Here is a 13512-nt window from a genome sequence, read left to right as displayed (position 1 = left end):
TGGTCAGATTTCTCTGCAACACATCTAGCTACCATGAGTCAGAAGTTCCTTGCTCTGCTTCAGAGAGAGAGAAATCAGGCTGTTTTTGGATGGCTCTTTCCTCTCTTAAAAGAAGTTCTCCTTTGTGTGTCGTCTTCCCCTTTCCCTGACGAAAGATCAGGCAGGCTATAGCCTGAGTGCAAGTTGCACCCTTTCTCTAGGAGAGGGCTATGTCGTTCGCAGTTGCTGGTCTGCCTGTACAACCTCTTTCACATTTCTAATGTTTCTTGACTTCTTGTCGTAGAAGGCTCAGACCCTGCCAGGTACAGAGTGTGCACATAGGTGTTTTCTTACTGAGCATCTCTGGTGGATCCTTGCTCCACACGTGCCCATGGCATCCCTCTCTAAGGAGATTCTGTTTGTTCAGCTGGGGTCCATGGGGACTATTGCGTTGTTATTGGTCTCTTTGTAGACTGCCTTCTTGGTGGCTGTTACTTCAAGTCGGAAGACAAGTACACTGCAAGTTTGGTAGTCGTTTAGTGCTGTGAGGTGTTGCAAGGGGCAGAGGGATGTTCAGCCTGTGTGTCAGGTTCTCCTGTAAGAGATTCTTTCTTCCAGCCATGCCAGTCCAATTCTGCTGGCTTTTTTCCTAGGCCCAGGTGGGGTTTGTATATTTTTTTTCCGGTGCTATTCACTCTTACCCACGGTGGACATAACCATTCTGGTAGTGGCTGTTTTCTGTGTTATCTCATTGCAGTGTTTTAGGAATTGGTGCCTTTCTGATCAGCCATGATCCATCCAAATCCTACCTCGTTAACTAAGAGGAGGTAGGCTGCTTTCTGCAAAGGGTGCTGGAGCTCTGTTAGCCTTTTAGAGGCGATTTCTTCAGCGTATTTTTGAAATACTATTCAAAGATCAGCAGAACTGCCAAATGGAGTTCAGGCTGCCATGTGCCTTGCACTAGTATGATATCCTGGGCTGCAGATTTGATATGCTTTTTCATGAATGTTGCTCCTTAGAACCTCCTGCAAGCTCATTTTTAGGTCATTGTCTGTAGAGCTTGCATGAGCCAAATGGGAGTGAACAGTTTCTTGTCTAAAATAAATGTCTCTCTGAGATGTCTCCACAAACTAGATAGTTGGACCTTCCCGTCTCCCTAGAATCAATCTAGTTAGTGAAGACATAGCATATTTTCCCATGCGTTCTCAGACACCGAGGTCACTGTAGCTAAGGTTGCAGTGGCTGCTGCTGTCAGAGTCAAGGTGCAAGAGGTGTGCCATCCATGAGGCTGGATAAACCTCTCAACACCAGCAGTAAAGACACCTTCTGCATACAGTATGAGCTTGTTTTATGGTTCCCTGTGCTTCAGGACACCAGAGAGGCTAGGACCTGAGCTGTGGGATTGTACATCTACCATGGTATCGTAGCTGCCTTGGTGAGGCTGGAAAGGAACTATGTGGGAGTCTAGACAGGTGTGGGCTGTCTTGCTACTTCGTGTTCGACAGCCTTTGCAGAAAGGAGGATTCTCCCTAGCAGATTGTCAGAGGATTAACTACGCTGGTCGTATGTTTTTGAGAGAGATCATGCTGAAGTGTCCCCAGCCATCTCCCTCTGAGAAGACATGCAGCTACAGTTATTAAGGGCTGCAGGGTTCATAGCTGCCTCCATGCCTTCAGCACCAGACCCTTTGTCTGGAAACGCTTCTCTGAAATCCTGGGCTACAGCCGACAGAGTAAAGTGTCCCTGTCTAATTACTGCTTTTTGCTATTGATTTCAATATTTTAGTGTTTTACCAGCAAAAAAGGTAAAGCAGAAACAAAGAATCACAGAACGGTTGAGGTTGGAAGGCACCTCTGGAGATCATCTAGTCCAACCCCCCTGCTCCAGCAGGGTCCTCTAGAGCATATTTCCCAGGATCGCATCCAGATGGGTTTTGAGTATCTCCAGGGAAGGAGACTCCACTACCTCTCTGGGCAACCTGTTCCAGTGCTCTGTCACCCTCACAGTCAAGAAGTTTTTCCTCATGTTCAGCTGGAACTTCCTGGGTTTCAGTTTGTGCCCGTTGCCTCTTGTCCTGTCGCTGGACAAGGATACAGCTTTCCCAAGATAGCCTGACTGGGCAGCAGCAGTGTGAGGAGCAGAATATCTCCCACAGCCCCGTCCAGTGCTATCCCTCCTTGCCCCGGCTGTGAGGCTGCTGCCTGTGCAAGGAGGTTCCTGCACGTGGTAAGCGGTCATGCTTCAAGGCAGCCTCCTGTCTCTGTGTGACTCATCCTGCTCTCTCTCTGCCCTAGGCCACCAACGGTGGAGGAGCTTTTAGTGACTACTCCTCCTCTGTGCCCTCCACACCTAGCATCAGCCAGCGGGAGCTACGGATTGAGACCATTGCTGCCTCCAATACACCCACCCCCATTCGCAAGCAGTCCAAGCGGCGCTCCAACATATTCACGGTAAGTGACACAGGGGCAGGACAAGCTTTGGGTTGAGCTTTCTCTGAATCAGGAGAGCAGAGGGGACAGGAGGCTGCTGGCAGCAATCTCGCCCCCAGGCTTTGGTGCGTTAGTCTCCAGGTGACAGTGTGCCCTGGCCCAGGGAGGGACAGGTGGCAGGGGACGCAGCGGGCTGCGTGTGTGGGAGCACAGCCTGGAGGAGCGTGCGCATGCGGGAGGGAGAAGCCTTTCCAAATGGGTGGGAACCGTGATACTGAGAACTGTTTTCTGCATGTGCCTGTGCATGGGTGAGTGAGTGAGAGCAAGCCGTTCCTTGCACACGCAGGAATGTCTGTAGGGTAAGGTGGTGTGAAGTGTGTGGGTGTGTGGGTGTGAGGTGTGTGTGCATGCATGAGCAGAGTTCCCTGATTTTTTACTGGGAGAAGAGTTTTACTCCCTTCTGTGTGTGCACGGCACCAGTGACCCTCTGCAGTTCCTCTCCCTGGGGCTGTGTCCCCAAGAATGGAGTGAAGCCCCTGGTGACTGGGCACCCTGTCTGGTACCAGCTGGGCTCTGGCAGATGGTGCTGTGCAGAGCCCAGCATGTGGCACTGGGCCCCACTCACTGTAGTACCCAAACCCCACGCCAGTGTGACTTGAGTAGCGCGCCCGGGAATTGCGTGGGGCATGGAGGGAGGGGAGCAATGAACTGAGGTACTAGGGAGCCAGCAAAAGCCCTGGGGACCCAGGTGGTACAGGGCGTGTTTGCAGCTATTATCTCCCCTGGTTGAATTTGCAGCCTGCCTCTTAGCACCTTCTCACACCACGCACACACCTCTTCACCCAGTGTGCACACAGTCCTGCCCGCAAACTTGCCCTTGCTATTAGCGCAGCCCACAAATTTACCCTTGCCGTTAGCGCACATGTACTCTTAGCCCCCATGTCTAGCGTAGATATCCTCTGTTCCCAACATAAATGTGCTTCTGTCCCTCTGGTACCCGCGTAAATGTGCTGGGCTTATGCCCTTTCTCCTACCCATGTCAATGTGCTTTTCAGCCACCATTGTGCTCAGTACACCTGTGTCTGCTGTCTATGGAAGTGGCCATCACAAAATCCTTGTACCTGTTGCACCATGTTATCCTGTGTGAACAGCTGCCATTGCCCTGATCCCAGATGCACAAAAATTCGCAATCTCCCATACCCTATCTCCCTGTCATTGCACTACCAACCTCCCAAATTCCCCCGACTCGTTGTGCTCTGAGTGTACCCATCTCCCTCAACTTTTGACATCCTGAAAGCATCTGCTCTGATGTCCTGAACGCTCTGTGCTCTCCCCACTGTTTGCATCTCATGTGTACCTGCCCTGCTCCCTGTTCTCTGAACGCACATGTCCCCGTCCCTCTGCAGTGCGCATACTCACCCCAGCCCCTTTGCTCCCTGGCAGACAGGCTGTCCTCCCGCCAACCTCCTCCCAGCACACGCTCTCCTTTGCAATGGATCCACTGCTCCTGACGCATGGTTGTTTCCTCACTAGCCCTTCCCTCCTCTGTGTGCTCATGCCTGCCTGAAGATGCCCTGTAGGTCTCCTGTTGTTGATGGTCATGCTTACTGTTGCACCTCAGTTCTGATGGATGCTTCTCCCTCCCCGCCGTTTCTCTTGCTCATGCTTGCTGCTGTGCACCAGTGCGCGCGGGCACTCATGCACTGCCACTCATCCTTCTGCTCACCTGCGCCGACGGGTTCTGGACTCGCCGTCAGCTCATGTTCACGCTCTCACTCCTCCCAGAGCCAGCCAGTGCCACGCTCGGTCACTTGGCTTGGGCACGCGCTCATGGGGGGAGGAGGAGGGCTTGCTGCGGGGCTTATGCTTATTTGCTGTGGACGTCATCATCCGTCTTGGGCTCTCACTTGCTCTCTCATTCTGGGCTCAAGCTTGCTCACTTTCGCTGTGGGGCTCACCGTGCTCATCCTGGGCTCGCGCTCCCTTGCCGCCGTGCTGGGGCTCACGCTCACTTGCTTGCTCCTGTGCTGGTGCACATACATGGCTCTCATCGAAGGCTTCACCCCATTTGGTCGTGGCAGCAGCAGCAGCAGCTCCAGGCAGAACTGATCCGCCACCTCCTCCCGCAGGGGGACAGGGCCAGCAAGGAAGGGCCGGGAAGGCCCTTTTCTACCTTTAGTTTTTCCCGAGCAGGCAGCGTAAGTTTAGCCAGCAGCCATCCCCGTGCCTGCGCTGCCGGGGACCGTGGCGTGCCCCCTCCCCGGCAGGGCCCTCCGGGTGGGTGCGCAGGGCCGCCGCGGGCTCTGTGCTGCGGGGCTGTGCCCGCTCCGCTCGGGGAGCGCCCGCAGCCCGCGCGGCCGCGGTCCTGGCCCCCGCTGGGCGCCTGGTGCGTTCCCTGGAGCTTCGTTTCCAAGCCTCCTCCTCCTCCTCCTGCTCCTCTTCCTCCTCCTGCTCCTCTTCCTCCTCCTCCTCCTCTTCCTCCTCCTGCTCCTCTCCTGCTCTGCTCGCTCCCCTCCCGCTCCCTGCCCGCACACCCGCACGCCTGCGGCGCCGGCAGCGGGGTCTGCGTGTCGGAGACCGCCAGGTGGAGACAGACTCCTGTCCGCGGCGCCGCCGCGGTCCCAGCTAGCCGGGAGCCCACCCCAGCTCAGACTGCTGCTGCCTCCGCTCCACGCTCAGCGGCCTGTCTGTCTGCCCGTCTCCTCTGACGCCCCGTCACTGACAGACTCGTGTCCGTGTTCTGAGTATAACTTGCCAAACTCTTTATTCTTTCGATATTTGCAGATATGTGCCACTGTTTCCAACTTTTCATCAACAAAAAGGCCTTTCCAACTCCTTCCAAATTAGAAGATCCAGGTGGTTACACACGGCACCTCTGTACAAATTCTCTCACTTTTCATTGCCTCTCCAGGGCCGGATAAGGGATGGGCACTGGGATTGATCTAAGATTAGAGGCTCGCCCGCCCTCCAGCCAGCATGGGTCCCCCTCTCGGAGACACGCAGGAGCCTTTTAAATCCCCCCAATGTACAGTCTAGGAAGCGCTGAGACGGCCTGCGCCTGCACTTTAAGCTGGGACATTTCTGGGCCTGCTGGATGCTGTCTTGGCACTTTCCATGTTCGGGGATGCCAGGCGGACGACCCTCATGGGATGGGAAGACCTGCAGACCCGCCGGGACCGGGGCGACAGCAGCGAGTGGAGCTGGATGGGCCAAAAGACGCTTTGCTGCTGCCTGCGGGAGCTGCTGTTAGCGCCTGCCGCTAGCACTCAGCTCCTTCCTCCCTACTGCATCTCCTGCAGCCTGCATGGACTCCTGCTCCTCCTCCTCTTCCTCCTCGCAGCAGAGCAGCCATCTGTGTCTCTTTAGTTTTCCTCTCTTTCAATCTCTTTGTTTTATTCTGGGCCCAAGAGCGAGTGAATTGGTGTCCCAGGCGTGTGGGGCTAACGTCCCTTTCTAATCCAAAGCACACGGGGCGCTCCCGGACTGAGGGGGTGTGTAGGACGCTCCAGAGAGACGCTGCCGCTGCCCTTCTGCCATTGTTGTGATTCTGAATGTATTGATTGTGCTCCATGCCGTGTATGACTTGATATTTTCCTCTGTCTTAAGCACTTTGAATGAGTTCTGCTCAACAGACTGTATATTTCATATTGTATTTATTGGAGTTTGCTCTCACCACAGCCGCCTTCGGGGGCTGGCAGGTTTTGCTCTCAACTCTCTAGACGTATGATAGATATTTATTGTCCATGCTCTTTTGTAAGGGGCTGGTATCTCTGCCCAGTGACCTGTGCTACTTTGTATGGTGCAAGTGTGTTAACAGAATAAATCTGTTGGATTAGTAGAGGTGTGAGTTCCTTTCACTGCCTTAGCCTCTCCTGCTTCCATCCATGCTCCACCTGCATCCCATGCCATTTCTGTCTGTCGCCATGTCCTGTGTGCCCCCGCGGGAGGGGGGACCAGAGGGTAGCCCTGTGCTGCTAGGGGGATAGCCCTGCTGGAAGCTGTTGGGGGGCAGGGGAAAGCTGGCCAGCAGACAGGTCCGGGGTGGCTAGGGCAGGAGGGTCCCTAGCGGGGAAGGGTGAGATGCTGGCTTCTCCATTCACTGGGAGACCTAGCCTGGGGGAGAGCGATCTGGTCTGGTCTGCCGGCTTGCTGGGGGTGGTGGGGGCTCTGCACTTCCTTCTCCTGCGTCCCTGTGGCTAACACACCTGTGTCTCTTCTCTTCCAGTCTCGAAAGGGCGCAGACCCGGAGCGGGAGAAGAAGGTGCCGGAGTGTAAAGCGGACAGTATCGGCAGCGGGCGGGCCATTCCCATGAAGCAGGTTCGATCCTCCTCCCTCCCTCCCCATGCGAGAGCAAGCTTGAGGAAGCGCGGCTGGGCTTTGTGGTGTGGATTGGGGTGTCTTCACCTGGCCCAAGGCATGGGAGAGCATGAGCCAAGCGGAGCTGGGGGGTGCCCGCTGGGCCGGGCCGGCGCTGCGCAGGGGTGCACGCCTGCCTGGTTGCCCAGGAATGTCTGTCTCAGGCCCATTGTATGTTTCCATGCAAGTGTTGCTGCCATCAGCTCTGTGCTCAGGGGTGCGTGCGCCGGGCCGCCCGTGCGCCCCGTGCAAACCCCCGTGCTGTGCGTGTGTGCTGGCCGGCGTTAGGAGCAGGGCGACGGTGCTCTGGCTGGCGGAGCGCGTTCCAGCAGAGGGCATCCGAGCCCCGCTTCAGCTCCCCGGCCGCCCGCCGCGATGCTCCTCCGCCGTGATCCTCTCCTGCTCCAGCTGGCCCTGCTGAACTGCTCTCTGGGAGGGCAGGGAGGCTCTCCCCATCGTGGGCAATGGGCAAAAAGCAGTGAGTGTGGGGCCGTGCCATGAGCCTTCACGAACCGGAGGGAGGCGTTTGCTTGCCCCGGCAAAAGTGCATTTTGCTCCTGCCTCCTGGGTTTCAGAGACGCTCGAACCACTTGGGACCCAGCCCTGCCGCACTGCCCACCCCTGTGTCTGTCGGCTGGAAAGCAGCGATGGGTAATGCCGGGGCACGCCAGCAGCACCTAAGCACAAGCAGTGTGGATTGATTAGATGGTGTTTCCACTAGGGTTTTGCCATACTGCAATACTGGTGAGACTAATCTGTGCGCTGCTTTGCAGCACGTGGCTGTGCTGTGCCTCTGCCTTGCAACCTGTGTCCCTGTTGTGATTCCCTTTTTCTTCCCGTGGTCCCAGCTGGCGTCTCTCTTCGCTGTCTGGCTATGAACTCTCAGAGCTGAGCTGCTGCGCATGTGGGGCCCGTTTTGTCTCTGCGTCCCGGGAGTGCTGGGCAGTGGGGTGGGAGAGGCAGAACCTGCATCCCGTGCAGGTACCGTTTGGTGCTGAGGTTTCACTGGGGAAAGAGATCCCCAGGCTCACGTAGTAACACTGTGAAAGGTTTGTGCAGGTCTGTTGTCCAGTAGCACTAGGAAGGTGTTTGGGGCAGTGGGTGGCAGTGCTAGGAGGAGCAGTGCTGGAGAAGGGCTTTCTTAGGGAGGGGAGCGTGTTGAAGGAGGGCTCTGGGCAGGAGGGGGGCAGCACCGAGGGAAGCAAATGGTATTGGCTGGGTTTGCAGGGAATGACACACGGGAGCTGTGGTTCCAGCGTGCCAAAGGCTCGCGTGGCCCTAGCAGAAGGGGGCGTATCTATTTCATGCCAGGCCGTGCCCCTCCTCTCTTGGGAGCCTGGGTCCTTTTTTACCTCCTAGGTGGAACATAGGATCGAGCCTCCTTTAATGGTTTCTTCTACTGCTCGTATTGGAGGGGTGCCTGCCCCTCTGTCCGCGCTGTTCCCCTTGTTTCTATGTGAAGCTGGCTGTCTCTGCACACTCTGCTGTGGGAACCGTGTTCTGGAGATGACGAACCTGCCCGCTCCAGCACCGTCCAGCGTAGTGCTAGATGGTTGTGAGGTGCACATCCAAGCCCTGCCTCCATGCTATGCATTACAACTTTTTGCTTGTGAGTCAACATGAGATGTGAGTTGGTTTGCGGTGGCAGGGCTTATTTGCTCTAATTTGAGTCAGCCCATGGTGTCGGGTGGGGAAAGCGGAGGGCAGAAGTTCTGCATTAAAGAAAGGACGGCTGAAAACAGAGCAGGCGACTCCTTGAGCTATACCTGACCTACATCTCAAAATCTTGCAGCTGGCAGACAAACTGGGTGACTCCAGGAAGTCTGAATGTTAGAGCATTTCCATGGCCTTTGGTTTCTGGACCTATGGGGTTCCTTTTTCCAGGATTTTCCTTGAACCAGCAGGGCAAGGTGCTTTTTTTTACCTGCTCCCATGTGTCTGTGTGTTGCTAGTTGGGTCTGACTTTGTCCGATCTGCTGGGCATGGCAGTATTTTAGAGGAATTATTAAATCTTTCCATGCTGTAGGCAGAGCAGTGCTATTACCATGTTGAACAGATGAAGTACTGGGACAGAGAGACAAGGCAAAGGCCTAGGTCTGCAAAAACAAGCGTGCACTTAATTTCTGTGGATTGCAGGAAGAATTAGGTGCCCGACTACCTGAATGGTTGAGGGGCTAAATGAAGTGACCAGTTTGTAGAGCAGCACCTTGCCAGTAGATCCTGGAGCATGTTGTTACCTTCTAAGATCCAGATCTCTGCCCAGTCTCAGGACTGGCACCTCTAATAGCAAAAGCTACAGGAGGTGACTGTGCAGAGGAGATCCTTGCTCTGTTTTTAGGGGAGCATGTAGTGATGCTGAGGAAAGGAGGGTTTTGTCAAAAATGTGCTCCTGTTTATGGAAATGGTTCTTCCTCCCTGGGCTCTGTGTGTTGCACCATGCTGGAGTTGTTGGCCCTGGGGCAACGTTAAGACCAGAGAGCACTGCTGTGACCTGTCTCTTGAGATACTGGGGCACTCTGAAATGGCCGCCCTCCCACTGCTTGAATTAAACAGTTCTTCTGCAGCATCTTAAGAAGGCACAGAGCTTTGTTCCTAAAGGAAAAAAGAGGCCAAGATCCTTACTGAGGTCATGGAGTATGAGCTGGTGTAAGCGTGCAGTGCCGTAGATCCAGAGTAACATCAGGGAGCCAAAGTTCTCCGCCATCCCTGCTGTGCTGTCAGCCCTTTGCCAGGGCATCCCTCCAGGACAGAGAGGGATGACTTGATACCACAAATGCGAAAAGGAGCAATGGCTTTCTGAAGCTGTAGTTCCACGCTACAAAGAATCGGGACAGGTGGTGATATCTCTGCTCTCTGATTTGGACCTGCCCTTTCTGGAAGATTGTGCTGATCTGGTTGCATGCCATCTCTTTGAAAGTCAGCAAAAAACAGGGCCTCTAGCTAGATTTACTCTTCAATGTTGTGGTGGTCCTACCTTGCCATAAAGGAACTGAGAAGCTGGTCATTTTGAGGGGAATAGAGTGATAAACACTGTGTGCCTGGGTGCTTGGCCCTTTTTAGACTACTTCCCATTCCCTAGCACATGCATTGCAGGGCTGATGACAACAAATACTGCATGTCTGGGGTGCTCCAGCCACTGATAGATAGCCTTGGGAGTAGTCTGACCCTGCGTGGTTGGCAGAACAAGGCTTAATGCATGCTTAAATTGCCTAAAGATAGTCCAAGTCAGTTGGTGATGTTGGACAGTTGTAAGTGCCCTGCAGTCTCCTTTCATGAATACTTGTGGCTGTGATCACTGTGACCAGTGCACGGTATCTTCCTGAGCTATGTGGGAAGAGGACTGTGGTGCTGTTGACTGCTAGCACCCTGTTTTGGCCCTCAGTGCTTTATGTTTCTGCAGAGAGCTGAGTCTGATGACTGGGACTGATCCTGAGGTGAGAGGCTGGGTTAGGTGTTGCAGAAAGGAGAAATGCTGGGTGGAGACTTCGCTTAACTGAGAAGGGCTCTAAGAGGAGGTATACTGCCGTGGAGATGTGGTGGCTGGATGGCTCTTGCTTATCTCCACCTTCTCCAGGACAATTGAGGACAACTCCTTTGGGCAACCTGCTTTTGTCTCCACTCACATCTAAAAAAGATGGAAATGCCCAGAGGGACAGATGCGTTCAGTCATCATTCTGTCCCTGTTGGGGCACCTTTATGCCAAGAACAGCACCCTCCTCTCTCTGCAGGCTGCAGAGACAGCCCGTGCCCCTGCTAGTAGGCAGTTCTGTGCCGTGGTCTCAGGATCCCTTTGCTGTAATGGCCTTTTGGTGATATGTGGGATCGGATGGTCTTGCACTGAGGAGTGAGCTTCTTCATGCTGGACGCTTGTCTCTGAGAATTGGGTTAATTGGGCCGGGAGGCTAAGCTTTCCCAGCTGTTTTTTTGCTAGGAATAAACTCCTGATTGCACATGCACCAAATCCTTTCTGGGAATGCTGTACTGAATGCATAGGCAGCCCAGGGACCCCCAGATCCCTGGCCCAGCTCAGTTTGGGCCATTCACTCCAGTCGGGCCCAAAGCGGGTGACTCCTCCTCCTTGGGAGCTGGGATCATGCTGGGAGCTTAGATTACATTTAAATTGCCATTTGCATTTTCCAATCAATACACGACTTTACAATTAAGTTTGGTGTTAAAATTCTTAGCAAAAAGTGAGTGGAAGGGAGATTTGTGGAGTAAACGAGTCCTTTGGGGGCCATCGCTGCTCCCTGCTTCATTACGCTGCATATTGCTGCTGCTGCTTTTACTGTGCACCACCACAACCCGAACACAACACAGAAACAATCACACTGGCCAACAAAATGCAGGAAAAGAAAGGAAAAGTGGGGAGTGGAAGAGGGTTGAGCTCTCCTGCCTCTCATCTCTGACATGTTCTTTCCTTCATGTATGACAGTCAGGAAGAAACTTCTGCAAGAGTTATTTCTTGTAAATCTTTCCATGAGAGTTAGAGGGTGCCTGAGGTGTAATAATGCACGTGCGTGTGTGTTTGAGCAGTGTGCAGGGTTGCCATGTGCAGGCCTGAGAAGCCACGGGTATTGGGTGCACACGTGGAGCTACAGAGGTATGTTGGGGTGTATGCGTGCACATGAGCATACCGAATACGTGCATGGAGGTGATGAGCTCTGCGGGGAGGATGGGCACATTTTTGGAGATACTGCACCTCCCTATATCATCCACATTCCTGCATTTCACCTGGCTTTGTCCTTCTTGCCATTTCTCACTTTTCTTTGAGTTGTGGGGTCTTGCTCCATTGCTCAGAAGACAAGAAAAAGAATTCTCTAGATGCTGCTGGTCTAAATCTCCACATTTCACCACCAAAAAGGAAAAGAAGTTGGGCTAGTAAGTAACCTTGATGCTGTCAGCACAGCAACACCGTTAAAACCTGGAATCTTCTCAGCTTCTATCTCCTGCCTCTTAATCTCTAACATAGCAGTGAAGAGCAAGTCTAACTGTAAGCTCTATCCCTGGATTCAGCTGTTTCTTGCAAATATTTGGTCTTAAGCCGCCCCCCCCCCCCCCCAATTTTATTACATGTTTACTTAGATTGTGTAGTTGCTCCCAATTTCTCAGGAAAGTTTTGGACTCTCATGCCTTCTGGGTTGAAAAAGGAGCTGCTGGTACTTAACTCTGTTTCCAGGTCTGGTTTTGCTTATTTTTCAGTTTTTGAAGTTCCAGATTTGTGTGCTAAACTATAATTGCAGCTGAACTCTTCTCTGCAGACAACACATTTTGGGGGCTTGATAGAGGATGCAGCAGTGTGAAAGGGTTGAATAGCTGTTCTTGCAGCACCAAGTTGTATCGAGTTGAAGAGATATTAAGGAGAACAGAGGCAGCTAGAATTTTTGGGTTGTAGTACGTGTTGGCAGATCAGACTTTAGAACTTACAAATTTTAAAACCAGAAGGGATCTTTCTGACCACCCAATATAACACAAGCCAGATGATTTCACCCAGTGACTTTGAACCAGACTTGTAAGTTCAGTCTGGTCTATGGCAGATTTGTTTGAAAGATAAAAGTATAGTTCTCAAATACAGAGACTCCGCCATTTATCCAGATTAGTTGTGGTAATAGTAAATTAACTGCAAACATTTTGAGTGCTGTTTGTGGCCTGGTTTTCTTTTTTTGTTTGTTTCCTCTGGCTTATGTGTCTAATTTAAAGATTCTATTCATGTCTTACTGTAGAAGACATGTTTCCAGATCACAAGTGTCTTTCATTTTTCAGTGTTCCACCCACCTTGGACTTAGTATCCATTAATAGTCTTGTGAATCATTTGCATACAGAAGCAATGGACGAGCGGTTCAGACCACGGGCTCTGCAGCTGGCCTCCAGGCAGCAGGCATGTACCCTTTGGCTGTCCAACAGACCAGTTACCGTTTGCAGAATAGCTTACCAGCAGCACAATGTACTTCTGGACTAGCCACAGCCTGTTTCCCGGCCAAGAAACCAACCAAAAATGTAGGTGTGGAGCATGATAGAGAAGCTTAGGGTATTGGAGTAGCCAGGGCTTCAGAGGAGGTGGGGTCAGCTGGGGATAGTGTGACAGAGGAAGACTTGTGATGGTCCGCTTACAGGCTCATGTTGGGCATTGCTGTGGAATATTACTGATACTCCATAGTATCAGTTAACCACGGTTAACTGATACACAAATGGCTGGAAAGCCTTGCTCAGGTTGTTCAGGGAATGACTGTAAATGGTGAACTGAATGGGGACCTGCAGTCTGTCTTTGATCTGATGTCATCCAGTGCATCTTCATTCATCTTCCTGACTGGGGTGATAGAAAAGATTATGTGCTTATTAAGTGTGTAGGAGGCACCAAGTTGGAAAGGCTACAAACAGGTTCATATACAGGTCTGAAATTCAAAACGCTCTCAGTAACCTGGAGAACACAGGATATGATTCTAAAAGGACAAATCAAAGGCTTTGTATGTGAGGAGGAATAATCATTTTCAGCGTATGGGAAATGCATGGCCTGGTGCTAAAGAAAAAGATGTTATCAGTGGTAGATCAGAACCAGAGCAGGGCCAGCCATACCCTGCTGCTTAAAAAATGCAAGTATTGCACAGTATGCATGAGAGTATTGCTTACCAGACACATGAAGCAATCTTCCCTCTAGGCACGATAAGGCCTCAAGTGGGCTACTGGGTCCGGTCTTGGACACTGCACTTCAAGCTCTGGAACAACTGAAGACCGTCCAGAGGAGACAGGGTT

At 52.7% G+C, this 13512-nt stretch overlaps 1 protein-coding gene across 1 annotated transcript in view; it reads left to right on the top strand.

The window, feature by feature from the left end:
• Window positions 1–13512, top strand: part of AGAP3 (ArfGAP with GTPase domain, ankyrin repeat and PH domain 3) — a 119762-nt gene that overhangs the window by 44871 nt on the left and 61379 nt on the right. Inside the window, exons 8-9 of the mRNA XM_068933872.1 lie at window positions 2274–2429; window positions 6634–6726. Coding sequence (XP_068789973.1) covers window positions 2274–2429; window positions 6634–6726 — 249 coding nt within the window. The remainder of the gene's footprint in view (window positions 1–2273; window positions 2430–6633; window positions 6727–13512) is intronic.

The sequence above is a fragment of the Struthio camelus genome, chromosome 2 (assembly GCF_040807025.1).
Source record: "Struthio camelus isolate bStrCam1 chromosome 2, bStrCam1.hap1, whole genome shotgun sequence".
NCBI lineage: Eukaryota > Metazoa > Chordata > Aves > Struthioniformes > Struthionidae > Struthio > Struthio camelus.
This window is presented reverse-complemented; position numbering and strand designations above follow the sequence as displayed.